Here is a 16,809-nt window from a genome sequence, read left to right as displayed (position 1 = left end):
TTAACATCATACCATTTCAAAATTATCCATTTTTGGCCAATCATTTATGAACTCACTGATGAAACAATTTCTGACAGAAAACAATATTCTCAATGACGCACAGTCTGGTTTTGGGTCAGGACACAGTACAGTATTAGAGCAGCAGACAGAACACAAAGTGTTAATGTCAATCATTGTAAATCCTGAAGTCCCGTGGGGTGACAGGCAAACATGACACGCTAGCCAAAACCGGCTCCCCGCATTTTTCTAAATATTCTATTCTATTATATGATAATAAGCACTAGGGTAAATATGATTACCGTGTATTGATAAATAATGAAAACTGTATTGGTTTCCGATGCAACCCACTGGGGGGGCTCGGACAGGCTGAGCAGAATCCTCCAGAGCTGCTTTAGACACAGGCTTACAGCCGGGCGCTGGCAGAGAGGTGGTGCGTGGATCCATCAGTCTCAAAACGAGGCGCCATTTAGGGGGAGAGGGCCCCGCAAACTGTGAAGTATAGCCTATACGTCTACACTCGCACACACAGAGGAATGAGGAGAGGAGACGCCACAGAGGCGTGTGTGCACCGTGACCTATCTGGTCATGCCAGTGACTGGAGGTGTGCTGAGAGCGCGCTGCAGGTTGAGCTATCCAAAATGCCTGAGAGCCTCACTTCATTGTATTCCATTATATTTTGAATGGTCACCTGCCGACACTGTATTTAACTGAGTAGGAGGGGCGCTCCTGGCGCATTGCTTTCTGCTGCATCAAGATAGCAATTCACCTGACCGCACCTCGTTTTAAGACCAACACGCCCATGGGTGAACAGATGGGCGCAAGTACATTTGTTACGTACACAACGTGGGCGCTGGGCGTGAAAATGACAACTGCGTCGGTCTGAAACTAGCAATGACAGTTGCGCTTTGCGACGACTTTCTATGTAATAATTTTTGCCGATGGTTTAGCACATTTTAAAAGGTCCTTACTCTATATGCATGGTAATCTTTCTGTCAGAACAAACTATTAAACTTGTCTGATCCAGTATATCATTTTGTTAATTTAACAAAGTATAAAGGAACCTAAAATGAGAGAAAATGGCACAGGTGCTGGTAAAACCTCACAATTTGTTTGTGATAATCTTTCAAAATATTATATATATATATATATATAATATTATAGAACAATTTAAAGTTGTAAAAAAAACAAAAAACTGTTTATGTACATATAAAGGGATTTCATCCCAACTAATATTTGGTAAAGTCTATGTAAGCGAATGTAAGTCACTGTAAATACTGTATATATAATTCAAAGTTTGAAATTGTATTTCATATAGCGCTGTCAAAGTTAACGGGATAATATTTTACCGCTATCAATTTCTTTAACGCAATAACACAACTTACGATTTTTATCATATGAAACCAGAAAACCTATGGAATCCATTGTGAGGGTTTCTGGACAATATTTGTCTTTGTTTTGTGTTGTTATTTGATTCCCAATAATAAACATATACATACATTTGCATAAAGCAAAATGTCAGCAGCAAGCAGTTATTGATTGCCAGGTGTATTTTGACAGTTTTTCTGGTACATAAGCATACATTAGCTCTGGATCCTAAATGTGAAATTAAATATGCAAATAAAACAAATCCAAAATCAAGCCCCCTTTTCCCTAAAATATATATATATATTTTTTTATCTGATATCACACTTGAGGCATAAAAAACTGATTAATAGCAGACACGATGCTGTAACCTGCCCCCCCACTGTTAACATTCATGAATAAAACAAAATCCATAATCTAGTGTGAAAGCTTGTGAGTCATGTCGCTAATAAGCTTTGATCAAGGCCTATAAATATCATAAATAAATAAATAATAATCTTAGGTTTGGTTGAATAAAACAGCATGGTATAATTATACCCTTAATCTAAAAAGGTGTAATTGTACCCGAACTCTAACCTACATACACACACTTTCAAACTTACTTTGCCACTTTGTTGATAACAGGTGCAAAGTTGGTGGGTCCATACAGCTGCACCGTCCTCAGGCTCTGGAAGTAGGCCTCCAGGACCCCCTCTATGCCCACACAGTTTGGATTCTCAGCATCACCGCTCTGTAACAGACAGCATACAGCGTACATTCACACATCAAGAATACAATCAGTATAATTAACAAAGAGCATCAATCCATCCAGAGCTCATAACTGCAGACATATTTTACATACTGTAGTTCTTCCAATTACAGATAATTAAGCATCTCTTAAATATGCTGCTATTAGCCTTAAAGATATGCAATCTATCTGCTCTATAATGTACCATTATCTGAAACACTGTGTGCAAGAAAATAGTGTCCCTGTGATAGAACACGTGGTCAACACCATAAAAGAGAACCTATCCAGGAAACTCAAGAGGCTACTCACAAATCAAAGTGTCTCTTTTCAGATACAGTGGGAACAATATCTAATGATGAACATTCTGGGTAAGTTTCAGTGAGCTTGTGGTTCTACAGAGGGCAATACTGGTCTATTTCTCACACGTATGGCCGTACCCACCATTGAGGTCACTGAGGTCTGGAGCTCTGTATTTTTTCCGAGGTGTATAAAGTGCTCCAGGGATGATGTATTTTTGAAGGTCAACCAGGAAGTTAGCATCGCCCTGGGTTCCCTCGACAAAAAAGCCAATGGGATTTTTACATTGGATTTTGGATTATTGCAGAAAACAAGCATGTTTATGATACTTACACGTTTTGTTCAGCAAGATAATCTTCACAAATGAACACCCCTTTTATGATTTTTGAAGATTAAAGGCATATAAAAGCTTCAAAATTCACGAGTGGGGTATTTATTGATGCATTTTTATGTCATAGAACAAAACATTATGCAAAATCACAGCCGCTCCACCTGTCTACATCTTTGTTAAGGTACTGGAAATATATATATATATATATATTTTATTTTCACTGAGAGATGATCCTAGCGGAGGCCGGTAACATTTACATATAAATACTAATTGACCCAGTGTTTACTTTCTTCTCAGGAGACTGAGAGAAAAAGAAAGAAAGAGGCTGATGGAAATGCAAATGAGAGAGAAACAGCTGTACTGTCCACTGCGCCCTGGATAGGATTAGCATCATGTCTCTGTGCTGTTCAACACAAACAAAAACTGACCTGATCCAAAGCAAACAATGTAATTACCACAGAAATATTATGTTCTTTGGTAATTACAGTGGAACCTATAGTCTCAACAACACAAACAGCATTATAATTATAGTGTAGTATCACTGTATACATACTGTATATTATTGTATATCACATTTTGCTTAGGTTTATGGACTGATTGAGACAAGTTTATGTAAATCAAATACAAAATGATGCAAAATCAAACACAAAGACGAAATAATGAAGGTGTAAATAATTGTACTAAATAATTTTTAATGAACTAGGAGAGACAAGAGCAGCACAATTTCACTCCCAACTCGTCAAATACTGCCGCTTGGTCAGTGGCCCTCGGCACCAGGAAAACCAAAGCACGGGGAAACCCCTCTTTTTCTCTACTTTTGGATGGAACGGGGACGGCGTGTCAAGATATGCTTGTTACGTGCATAGAGTCCTTTCAAAATAAACTTCTGTTTTCACAGGAAGTTTAGGCAACACAACCACTTAGGTAGGGTTAGGAAACGGTCGTGGTTGGCGTTGACTTCACTGACTCGACTTTCGTGACTAGCGACTCACTTGACTCACGGAACTAACGATACCGACGAGTCACGTGACTAAAGACTGACGTGACAAAATAAGTCAACGTTACTTTTAGTTTCACACGGGACCCAAACACCGGTCTCCTGGTTGAAAGTCATGTGTTTGTTTGAAGCTTTTGGACCTCTGTATTTCTAAAACCTTGGGTACAGCCCTTTTGACAGGGATTTAAGACTCAATTTATCCATAATATGACAGTAATAAAGTTTTGAAGGTGGAGTTTTCAAAGAGACACAGTGATTTAGTATTGCCCTTCCATAAAGTACAAAGAGTTACTATGACTTAAAGCCATTGTTGTCTTCACTTCAGCTTAGCATCCTGTGGTTTCTAACTGGTTGCCCTGATCCCTCAGGAGGATGCGAGGCGGAAGTGGAGGGGGATGCTGGGAGATTCCTGCTGCCAGGCAGATAAGCCATCTTCTCAACTTGTGTGACCAGCTGTTGTCGCAGCGACAAACTCCTGGTCCAAACCTCTCTCTCCCTGCTATGGTTGGACTGTGTATCTGCTACGGGTGTGTGTGTGTGTCTTGTATGTGTGAATTCATATGTTTGTGTGTGTGTGTTCATGTGTGTCTTACCAGTGGGAAGCCGTGGGAGATTTTGCCGTCAGGAGGCAGCTTAGCTCCGAAACCATAGGCAGGAAAGAGCTTGTCACTGTCGTAGTCCTGGATAATCTCACCTACTGCTTTCAGGGCCATGGCGTATGCATTCATCTGGTAGGGACTCATGTAGTGGAGGGAAGTGGGCTGGGAGGGGTTACCTTGGAAGAAGACACATACACAACACAATGAAGTCAATGATGATGTGTCTCCTCTTCCTTCTCTGTGTGGTTTTTACCTGCAAAATACAAAATGCAGTGGGCCACTAGTGGAGCACAGGGGGAGATTCATGCTCCGAAAATACAGCTTCATCCCCTTCTTCGTTTTTCATGGCCCTCTCCCTGTTTCCTCCCGGGGTCACAATTCTCCCATATTTCTCCAAATTTATGGCAATTTTTTTTACTTTTCTTTATCTTAGCCTGTTTGTGGAACTGAACAGTGTGTATAACCCCTACTGTTTCCACCCGGACGACAATAGAGCTACACCAACTGTCGTTTCCCGGCGGTAAAGAGCAGTTCAAGCTCGCGACACAGCGCAGTTTGAGCTCATGTTTTAGCTGCGCTCGTCACAGCGTGCAGAGCCCAAAGTCAGGCTTTGCTCGATGCAGCGAAAAGCCGTCGTTGCGCGGCGCAAGCCATTTAGAAATAACGTGTTTCAGAGCGCAGTGGTGCCGTTGTCACGTTGCGTCTGAAAGGACCTTCAGTGAGTGAGAAACAGAGACAGAAATGGAGAGAACTAAGAGAACTAAGAGAAAGAAATACTCAAGCAGGAGCAAAACTAAATAAAAACGGATGAATATTAGTTTATGCCAGAGATTCACACGCCAAGTTTATGCCGGAGGGGCGAATTATTCAGCTTTCTTTCCTGGGACTTAAAGGTAAAATCAAAAGTTTAACATATAAATGCTGTTGCAGTGTATTTATAATTTTTTACTCACTCTTTTAAAGCCAGAATGCGGGAAACAAAGTCTCTGAAACTAAATGTTTTCTGGGAAGACCCCTCACTTTGGTTTTGCAATCCTCCCTATTGGTCTCAAGGTTGGCAAGTATGAGCGTCTAGCATTTGCATTTTTGATTGCAATAGAGACGGGCTGTGGTTGTGATGAGAAGCATTGTGGTGTTAACAGTCAAATTTGATACTTGCAGGGGAATGAAATAAAAGTCATGTAAACAAATTGTTATGGGGAATTATCCATTTATGCAATCATGTAAATGTCTCACACAATTGCTTCAATATTTTAATCTCACTTAGCCAAATGTGAGTGAACGCCTACTGTGACTTCTCCCCTTAAGATAAGCGGCTCTGGAGTCTCACCTCCATTATGCTTTAAAGGGAATGAAAGGAGGGGGATGATTTGATTAGCCACGATAGCTGCCTGCTCCTAACACACCTATTGATAATGTATTCCTCCTAATCCCATCTAGCTTCCAACTGCGCCACAGGTGTACCGCGCACCTCCTGGCCACGAAAATACCAAACACATTCACCACGCCCTGTGCACCTCGCACGCTCGACTGCACTTTCCATCATGTGAAAATAAGAGCCTAAATGTAACAATCTATTCAAGACAGCGGTGTGCCCACCATCACAAACGGCGGTGTGTCTGCCATGAAAAATGGAGAGAGGTCATATTGCATTACGGAGGGGAAGAAGGACAAGTGCTTTTCACACTGAAGTGTTATATATACAGTATATATATATATATATATATAGAAAAGGCAGAAATTGGTCTTTGGTTTGCATGTGCAAAATCTGCTTTTAAAAAGGGTACATTAAAACAGAAACATATCATCCACACAGGACACATTAAAACACATTCACATAAAAACACAATACACAATAGAAGCTCCATTAAAAGGAGCACCAGGTACTCGATGGTGAGGACTGAATCAAGGTTAAATAAATAGATATAAACTGCTGTGTGCTGAGGTGGCAAGCTGGCTTCAAAAGTAACTGTCCTTGCAAATTAAGATTTACTTTATGACAACAGGGACAATCAAGTTTTTATTGATGTTTTTCTTTGCACAGGGGATTCTGTACCTTTGCCCTGAGGGCGTACTGAAAGTGGTTATATAAGGCTTCAGTAAGGCAACAAGTTTTTGGCATCATTGGGCAAAAATTCTATAATAACCTTTCAGCATATTGTAATTCAAGTGTAACTAGACTTCTGCACCTCCTAATGGCTCTGTTTTCAGGCTTTAAAAAATCTAGCCTGCGGAAGACTTTGGCACAATCACAGGTCATTTTAGAGAGAGAGAGCGTTCCTATTGGCTGTCCTCCGGCTCGTGGGCGGTGCTTAGTATTTCCTCAACTGTTACTCAACATGGCTGCCGGGTCACAAACTTTCTAATTTTACAGCTAAACCGTACACTACAAGATGATTCTGAAAATTTTGAGGCGAGAAAAAGGTATTACAGTAACAGAATATTGATTCATATTTGAGCAGCGCTGCCTAGTTTGACCGTTTGATTGGAGTTCGCGATTGATTGACAGCCGGCTCTCATAGACGGCAGCTGGACTCCAGATCAGCTCTGACTGCTTGTTTTCCTCCGGTCTGTGAAATCTTGCAGATGCCGTTAGGAACACCGGAGGACACAGAGGCACATGATTTGTTTTCAGATTACCTGTCTCATGCTCCACTGTCAGGATCTAGTGACCGTTCTATAAAAATAACTTTTTTTGATCATATTTGATTAAAAACTCTATTATGTCAGCCCTGTGATAGTCTGGCGACCTGTCCAGGGTGTACCCCGCCTTCGCCCAATGTCAGCTGGAATCGGCTCCAGCCCCCCCAGTGACCCTGTATAGGATAAGCGGTTACGGATAATGAATGAATGAATGAATGAATGAATGAATGTTATGGAAGACAACTGATTCATTCCTGGCAGTTCATATGGGCATTCTCTCGTTTTATGTTGGATGTAAGTTTGAAATGGTCGAGCGATCACATCTGGTCTAACTGTGTTTTGATGCAATGGCAGGGAGGCACTGTTATAGAAGAGTTATAGAATACCCATGTGCACCATAATTAATGAAAACGCAAGACAAAGGCATGTATCTAAAACCCACCAGTACGTGACCTACCATTGGATGCCGTGAAGTCTATAGCCACCGTGAAGTTCAGTTGTGTTCTGTTGCAAAGAAAACGAGGGATCAAAGAGGAAAACAACAAAGATTGCACGCTTCACCACACTTAATATGCACAGAATCTCCAAAACGCATACACACCAACACAATTAAGTTTAATATAATCAGTTTACTGGTTCACTGGCTAATTAGTATGGCAGGACAATATTCCCCTTCACCGTCTTGAAGGCTTAATTGGGTAAGACAAATTGAACTGCTAATGGCAAGTGAATAAACTGAATAAATTAGGTATTTACAAATGAGATTTACCAATGCAAACTTCCCCAAAAAACGCCCCTTCAGAGCCAATATGAATTCAGTGTGATGCTCACAAAAGAGCTTTTGGGAAATTCAATCTAGCATCTTCAGATAACTACACACACACACACACACACACACACACACGCGCACACACACACACACACACACACACACACACACACACGCACACACACACACAACCAAAATGGTGGCTATTGAGACACACTGAGAGAGCAGGCTGATTATTATTCCACTCACCCTCCTCGGATGAAATCCACAAAGGTGTACTCGGACTCCACTTTGAAGGACAGCAGAGTTACCTGGCAAACACACACACACGCGTACCAGAGTGATAAACAGAGAAGGAGGGTGGAAAAGGGACCGCGGCCAGGTAGACAGGAAGGAAAAAAGACAAACAGGTGGCCAGACAGCATCAGAGTCAGTGAGAGAGAGAAGCAGATGTAAGAGGTGATGATACCTATGTAAAAAATATATATATAAAACATAAAAAACAGAAGAAAAGGGACATGGGACAGGTGGGTGTACTCACAGTTCCAGAATTGATGTATTTCTTCTTCTTGCCTTTCTTCTTGGGATTTAAAACCTGCCAGTGATGGGGGAAAAAAGTAAGTTAGTGATTGAGAGGGTGCTTGTAAAAACCACTTCAAACCCTGGAATGATGTTTAAATGAACATGAATAATTCAACAGATCTCTGATACTGGAAGGCCATGATTTGAAACTGATGTCGTGTTTAACCCCTTACCATTCTGCACTCTTTTTTTTTTTAGAGGGGTACAGGGGTGGGGGATAGGAGACGTTCAGGGGGAGATAAAAAGTCAACGGTAGATGCCACATAGAAGTGGTATACATCATCTGAAAGCTGGGAACCTGAGGATTAATATGACATGCACTATGTGTCAAGTTGTTCTAGTCATAAATAAGAAATAAAAATGAATTAATAAACAAATGAATCAATTAAAATAACGTGGATAAGAGCGTAGAACGTGATATAAGATTGTGATTCTCGTGCTCTATTATGTCTCATAAGGTTGTTGCAGTAATGTTTGGGTTGATACCATTTGTTTAACCAAAATTTAACCTTTCTTTTACTATTTGAGTGTTGATAAAAATTATCAACAATCCCTTCAAAATACCACATTAAGACATCAAGAACCATGCTGTGATTTGGTATCAAAAACTTTCGACATTTGGAGATTTCTGCAAGAATTGCATTTTTCAGTGACTGGATGGCGAACAATTCTGTTCTGGAAACTGCTCAGAAACCCCCTTATTGTCAATCTACCTAGGAAAGGCATACATCCTGTGGTGTATCCAAACAGATATGTATACTTGCCAACCTAGAGACCTTATAAATAGGGAGGATTTCAAAAACCAAAGTGGGGGGGGTCTGGAGGTCCTCCCCAAGGAAAACATTTTGTTTCAGAGATTTTGTTTCCTGCATTCTGGTGACGTTAAAAGAGTGAAAATAACAACATGATAAGTAGACTGCAAGAGCATTTTTATGTTAAACTTCGGATTTTACCTTTAACTCCCAAGAAAGAAAACTGAATCATTTGCCCCTCTGGCGTAAACTTGGCGTTTGAATCTCTGGCATAAACTAATATTCATCTGTTTTAATTTATTTTTGCTCCTGCTTGAGTATTTCTTTCTCTTAGTATTCTCCATTTCTCTCTCCTTCTCTCACTCACTGAAGGTCCTTTCAGACGCAACGTGACAACGGCAACACTGCGCTCTGAAACACGTTATTTCTAAATCGCTTGCGCCGCGCCACGACGGCTTTTCGCTGCATCGAGCAAATCCCAACTTTGGGCGCTGCACGATGTGGCGAGCGCAGCTTAAACACAAGCTCAAACTGCGCTGTGTCGCGAGCATAGACTGCTCTCTTCCGCCGGAAAACGACAGTTGGTTTGGCTCTATTGTCGACCGGGTGGAAACAGTAGGGATTATTCACACTGTTCAGTTCCAGAAACAGGCTAAGATAAGGGGAAAAAAAGTGTGAAAATTTGCCATAAATCGGGAGAAATACAGAGAATTGTGACCCAGGGAGGAAACCAGGAGAAAATTCAAAGGGTTGGCAAGTATGCAGATATGTCCAAAAAGAAAATGACAGTTTCAAGCAGGCCAGGCCACAGGGTTTCCATATTTTAGACTTCCATTTCATTAATAATAAAGCATAATTTCTCACTCTGTATTATAACGAAAAAATAATAAAAAAAAGCTGAACATCACAGGACCTTTCATTGGTGTGATTTTAAATATCCATCCGTCTATGTTTGTGAAACCATTCATTCCTCTGATGGTTCTATAATTTTGGTGTCAGGGGAAAGAATTACATCTACAAAATGTTTTCGGCCTTTTTACTTTGAGAGCACTTACAGTATTTTTATCACTTCACTTTATAAAAGGTAAAGGATTTAGCCCACAAGCCCTTGCGAGGGTTGTGGAGGGTTTTTCAGCCTTTGGAGAGCCAGCCAGCTGAAGTTAAAATATCAAAATCATATAAATTGGATATTTATATGACAAAAGCGGTGAGAAAGAACAAACCACCCACCCACCACCAACCCATGTCACGTCTCACCTCATAGACATTGAACTGGTTCTGCCCCCGAGACAGCTCTCTGTAGCTGGTGGTGAACTCACCAATGAAGTCATGGCTGCAGACAAACACCCACGAAAGAAAGGCAAGCATGAACACAGATTTTATATTCACAGAGAAAATTGTCACGTCTTTGTCTCTATCCATGTCTTTCTCCAGCATTGTTTCTGTCAATCTTCCGGTAGCCTATCGGCTTCAAATGTTCACCTCCAGAACGTACATAAGGCGTTTAATTTTCTTCTGACATTTGAGAGACATCAATGTGAATCACGGAGCCACAGTGAGTGGTTGTCCACAGATGATTTTACCTTCCATCTCGATCCCAGTCAAAGACATCTACCTTCACAGTCCTGAAATAGACAGAGAATATCTTATTTCTGAAGGTTCTGCTCTATACCAGATCATCTCCCGTCAATAAAACAACAACCTGAAAAAAACAACAACAACAAAAAACTTTTTCACTGCATCACACTGGGAACAGAGCAATTACACATTCACTGATATTGAACAATGTCACGCTGAAGGGGATTATCGACAAAGCAGGTAGCCTATAGGTCATCATGTGAATCATCTGAATAACGAGGCCCATCTGTGCTCACTGTTTCCAGCCAATGAACATCGACAACTTCACATATTGGAGAGAAAAAGGAATTTAAGTTTTTAAAGGTGCTCTAAACGATATCCAGAGCATTTATTTAGCAGCAAACAACTGTTTGCTATGTAAAAGATATAGAGGAGTAATCTCTACCTGAGCAGAGAATGAAGTCGCTCTCCCTCTGTGTGTTGTAATCCGAGCTCCTCCATGCTTTGATGACATAGCCGGGCAGGCTGCCTGTGCTTTTAGTGCATGTTTTTGCATGTGAGCGTGCCCCACTGGCTGATAACGTTGTCATAATATATCCAAAAACTAGTTGAGGATAATTGCTCCTGTTTGGAGTGTGTATCTTGGATCAAGTGGCTAGAACAGCCGCTCAGCACATCCTACCTGACTTTTAATGTATAACAGAGTGCCGTGTGAAAACTGAGTCAGTCTCAATAACACCAGTGCTGGTCCCTGGGACACCATGACCGACTGCTGGCATTATTCTGACCGCCCCAGCAACAGGTGATGCCATCCAGAGTCTGCCTGTGCCGTAAAGTTACCCTCCAGACTAGTGGGCTGAGGAGTTGCCTGTTTGCAGTACCCACACTTCTACATTCTACTCTTTGGTGTACCGTGAATTTTTCCAATGCACCGGCACTTCTCACAAGCTGCCGGTACTTCTTTATGCCCTCTCCATATCACGTTTTGTGGGTGGTTCATAATTAGATGGTGGTGTAGCCCTATCGCTTTTGTGCCGCGCCTCATAAGCCATATAAACATAAAAACATTGTGGAGCACCCGGACGAGCCAATGCACATCAAGGGGGTTTGAGAATGAGGGTGCTATAATTTATCGATGTTCACGTCCTTTTTGTAAAATAATTAGAGAACTGTTCGTCATCATTTTTTTTATTTGTGAACTTAATAATTAATAAAGTTTTTCTGAATCTGTTTTTTTTATTTACAGAATATGATTTTACAGGCCAGAAGAATTAAGTGTTCAGACGAAAGCTGTCATATGTGAAAATAATAAAATAATACGTTAACTGTATTTCTTTTTTCTTTTTCTTTTTTTCACTGACCCTATTTGAATCGCCAGAAAACAGTTGTAGCACCTCGCCAAGAAAAGGGCAACTTGGGCCCACTTCTGGAGCGAGACCTGGGAGGGAAGCTTGCCGGCGAGCATCTGGTAACCGGGCCTTGACACATGGGGCTCTGCCGGGCACAATTTTTCACACATTCCAGGGGATGGTTGGGGACATGGAATCTGAGTGGGCCGTGTTCAAAACCTCCATTTTGGAAGCAGCTGCTAGAAGTTGTGGTCGCAAGGTCGTTGGTGCCTGTCGTGGCGACAAACTAAGAACCATGAAGGAGGCCGCCAAGCTGAAAAAGAAGGCCTTTTGGTCTTGCAGACAGACACCATTTGGCCAAAAGGGATGTGGTTGCCAAAGCAAAAACCTGGGTGTGGGAGGAGTTTAGGGAGATTATGGAGAAGGACTTTTGGTTGGCCTCAAAGAAGTTTTGGCAAACTGTTAGACAACTCGATAGGGAAAGCAAGACTTGGCTCAGGCTGTGGAAAGAGCACTTTGAGAAACTCCTGAACCAAACCAACACGTCCTCCATGGAGGAGGTAGAGTTTGAAGACTCGGGGCAAACCGTCTCCAACCGTGTACCCCAGGTAGACTTATCCATATCCCTGGCAGTAGTCGCTGAGGTAGTCAAAAAGGTCCTCGGCGGCAAGGCGCCAGGGGTGGATGATCTTCCCTGAGATGCTGAAGGCTCTGGACATTGTTGGCTGTCTTGGCTTATACGCCTCTTCAGTGTTGCATGGAGGATGGGGACAGTGCCCGTGGAGTGGCAGACTAGGGTGGTGGTTCCCATTTTAAAAAAGGCACAGACCGTTTGTCGAACCTCAGATCTAGAAGGAGCAATGTGGATCCTAGCCGCGGAACAGTGGACCAGCTCTTTACCCTCACCGAACTGTTGGAGGGGTCATTGGAGTTTGCCCATCCAGTCTACATGTGTTTTGTGGACCTGGAGAAGGCTTACGACAGTGTACCCCAGGGAGTCTTGAGTCTTCTACTGTGGGAATATGGCGTACCGGGGTCATTGCTATGAGCCATCCGGGCCTTGTATATGAAGCGGTCGGGATGAGAGTCAGTACCTCCAAGTCTAAGGCCATGGTTCTCTGCCGGAAAACGGTGGATTGCGCCCTCTCGGTTGGGAGAGAGTCACTGCCCCAAGTCAGTTCAAGTATCTTAGGGTCTTATACACTGATACAAGCGACCGAAATGAGCTTCTTTAATAGTGTGGTTGGGCTCAGACATCCGGAAGGAGCTCGGGGTAAAGCCACTGCTCCTTCTCATCGAAAAGGGCCAGCTGAGGTGGTTCAGGCATCTGATCAGGATGTCTCCTGGATGCCTCCCTTTAGATGTTTTCCAGGCACATCCAACTGGGGTGGACCAAGAACACGCTGTAGAGATAATATATCTTGTCTGGCCTGGGAACACCTTGGGGTAATAATAGTGGCCCAAAATTACGTGAAATTGCATAGTTTTAAGTCAAAAAGCCTCAAATTTTCTTGGAGGAGGACCCCCAAACCGAATATCTCCCAGTATCTTTTATTCACGGAAAATCATAATGTTAAAATGATTGCTGATACCGGCCGATACACACGCCAACATGTGAATCAGGGGAGTACTGGCACTTATTTTTTTCAGACATTTTAGGGGACATAAACATAAAAAAAACTCATTTTTGAGTGGAGGGTATCTTTAAGTGTTACCCTTCATCAATTAATCATATAAAATGAAGTATGTAGTAATATGTGATGAAGGGTAACACTTAAAGATACCCTCCACTCAAAAATGTCTTACCCTTCATCAATGAATCATATAAACTGATGTGTGATTTCTTAGGACACAGGAATTTAAGTAGATCACGTAAACAGCGATGAAAATCAGGTGGCCTATTAACATCGATGCTGTTTTTACTATGCTCTTTCATATACAGTATGTTTCTTCAATGTCTAAATAGCAATTAATATCTCACGATGACATTTTTATTCACTTTCCATTTGGATACATAATAGAATTGTACAAAATGTTTTCTGACCTGTCAAAGTCGCCATTGCAGAGAGCTCTGACAGGGATAGTGAAGGACTGCCACACCGGGTTCAGTGTGTTCTTGATCACTTCTGTCTTGTGGCAGATGGTGAACCTGCCAGCAAAATAACAGACACAAAGCCAATAAAGGGAGAGCACGTTCATATTGCTCACATTGTACCTGTGAAGATAATCTAACAGAGATGAGCCTCAATGGGTGGTGTCTTACGACTCAGGAGCAAATTGTTCAAAAAAGTTGATTTACGTAGGAAAGAACTGAAAGCCAGATGTGCAATTTGTTGCATGAACATATGTAGTTTTCACCTCCAAAATGCTCACAACACTTTCCTTGCTTTGTCCGATACATGGTTTGCAGACGATTCTTGATGTTCAGCAGCATCCCACTCTACACTCAATGGGACTGCCCAGTGAGACCACAGCTGAATCTACAGAGGCTGAAGTGCTCTGAATAGCAGTACCTTAATAATACATTTTACCCACTTGGGGATAAGTGCCTGAAATGGCTTGTAGCAACAGCCGTCCTCACAGCATGAGTTAAACATTATAATAAATGATGCACAAACTGTTCTTCGGGCACTTGGACATAAAGTTTTCAGGGATAAATGACATTGTTGGACTGCCAGGCTGCTTTGAAGGTAAGGAGACAGCATATTTTAAGGTACTATCTGTCTATCAACCATGATTTGTATTTGAACCCCACCTGTGTGAGGTAGAAATACAAGTATAAGTGAGTGTAGATGAATAGTGGAAAGAGAACAAGAGGTTTTAACAATAAGAAAATCTGAATAAATCAGCATCCCATTTGGTATGGTATCCCATATTGCACAATCTTTTTTTCCTCTTAAAACTAGAGGGTGGGTATACAATGGCAGGAGGCTCAGATGGTTGGTTTGAAGTGTCTATGAAAAAAAGGGAAAACGTTTGGCAAAAATGTGAAAAGCTCTAAAAGGCCCTTAATTCAGGCTTCAGTGTCAGATGTAACAACTGTGGAACATTGAATCTGTTCCTGTCTGTTCAGAGTGCAATATCTGCTCATATCTGAATTATTTATTCTGATTTATTACGCGGCTTTGTTGAAAACTCAATTCTGATTGGTCAATCACGGCGTTCTACGGTCTGTTATTTCTTTATAGCAGACCGTTGATATGTATAACAGACCGTTGCTATGGCCGCAGTTCTGATGTCGGACTCTGGCGGGCCGTTTTTGTGTCAAATTATTGATTTCTTAAGTAAGTGGCTGTGTAATAAGCGGGATAATGTACAGGCAACGGGTCATTTTTATGAAATAAACCCCTTCAGGGCTTTGTGTCGGAGTCATCAACGGCATCGCCTTGTCGGGGTTTATTACACAACAATGACTGTATCGCTGTACGTTATCCCTTACTCGTTTACATCCCTAGCAGTTCATGAATGTTCTACATATTGCTGTCATCTCCTGGGCATAACGGTGGATGGTAAAAAGTTAAAGACATTTGAGTCCAGATTGCTGATTGCTCAGACTCACGTTCCATCTTCATTACTCCGGTAGAAAACCAAGAAGGGGTCCGACTTGCCAAAAAAGTCTTTTTTGTCCAGCTTGTTAGCACATAACTGCATGGTAGCGATATCCTGAGAGAGATCAGACGAGCAGTGTTAGTTGAACATTAATACTTTCATTCTGATGCAATTTCATTTCTAAGTCAGCAATTTGTTTTCTTCAGGAACTAATTTCTTGCCGATGAACGAACAGGTTTTCGCGGGGACACGGCCGCCAACAATTATGGAACCGAGACTCCCTTTGAATGCAAATTCATTGGTAGTGTAAAAAACTTGTGCATAATGGCAATGCGAACATGGATCAAAATCCCAAACACCCACAGTTGGACCGGCTTAATAACCCGATGCATAAATAGATAGCGGTGATTGCAATCCAGCGTTTCTTTTTAAATTACACACTTTACCAGTGGGAGAAAGTGATTTTATTATGGGCTGTCTGTAATATAGTCAGAGAGGCGGAGGGAAGGGCTTCATACATATGAATGGATGGTTACAGCATGTTAATGAGATACTATTTTATTCCTGCTTCTCTATTGAGATGCCTATAGATAGATAGATAGATAGATATAGCCCTTAATGAGGCACTTTAGTCATTGCCTCCAGTAGGAAGGCATCATGGGAAACCTAAAGTTGTCATTGACAGATAGGAATTGTCAGCCTACACACGCACACACACTCACACACACATGCATACACATAATAGTTGGAATTCAGTTAGTATGTGACTGCCTGATTGGTAGTAATATATTATTGTGGTAGGGGAAAGGAAAAATTGGAAGATAAAAATGACTTAGTTTATAGCAGGAAACCATCTTGACAGTTTATTTAAACACATTTAGAGAGTCTGGGTGAGTCAATATCAAGCATTTATTAAATCACTTCATTATTATGAAGTGATTTACAGGTTGGACCTGTGCACATTTGTTACATTTCATAATCTGTTTTTGAAAGATTGACCCATTATTAAACATTTCCTATGTGTTTGTGTGTGGCTGTGTGTGGGTGTGTTTTTATATGTGTGTGTGTGCCTCGCCTTGAAACAACAGTATAAAGGCGAATTAAAAAATGCAGACGATATGAAAATATTCCATCAACACTTTTATTGTGTGCATGTTTGAGTGTGTGTTTGAGTGTGTGTGTGTGCGTACTGACCCTGCAGTTACTGAGCTCCTCTGCAGTAAAGATAATGACTCCACACTTCTTCCCTGGAATCCCACTGAGGGCGAAAGGAG

General features: G+C 41.6%; 1 protein-coding gene across 1 annotated transcript in view; it reads right to left on the bottom strand.

Moving 5' to 3' along the window:
- Window positions 1–16,809, bottom strand: part of LOC119490004 (copine-9-like) — an 88,015-nt gene that overhangs the window by 14,786 nt on the left and 56,420 nt on the right. The window contains exons 7-16 of the mRNA XM_037773109.1: window positions 16,730–16,793; window positions 15,546–15,649; window positions 14,031–14,135; window positions 10,643–10,684; window positions 10,317–10,392; window positions 8,267–8,320; window positions 7,975–8,036; window positions 7,414–7,460; window positions 4,308–4,489; window positions 1,965–2,092 (exon numbers count right to left, since the gene is read on the bottom strand). Coding sequence (XP_037629037.1) covers window positions 1,965–2,092; window positions 4,308–4,489; window positions 7,414–7,460; window positions 7,975–8,036; window positions 8,267–8,320; window positions 10,317–10,392; window positions 10,643–10,684; window positions 14,031–14,135; window positions 15,546–15,649; window positions 16,730–16,793 — 864 coding nt within the window. The remainder of the gene's footprint in view (window positions 1–1,964; window positions 2,093–4,307; window positions 4,490–7,413; window positions 7,461–7,974; window positions 8,037–8,266; window positions 8,321–10,316; window positions 10,393–10,642; window positions 10,685–14,030; window positions 14,136–15,545; window positions 15,650–16,729; window positions 16,794–16,809) is intronic.

Source organism: Sebastes umbrosus, chromosome 6 (genome assembly GCF_015220745.1).
Source record: "Sebastes umbrosus isolate fSebUmb1 chromosome 6, fSebUmb1.pri, whole genome shotgun sequence".
Classification (NCBI taxonomy): Eukaryota; Metazoa; Chordata; class Actinopteri; order Perciformes; family Sebastidae; genus Sebastes; species Sebastes umbrosus.
This window is presented reverse-complemented; position numbering and strand designations above follow the sequence as displayed.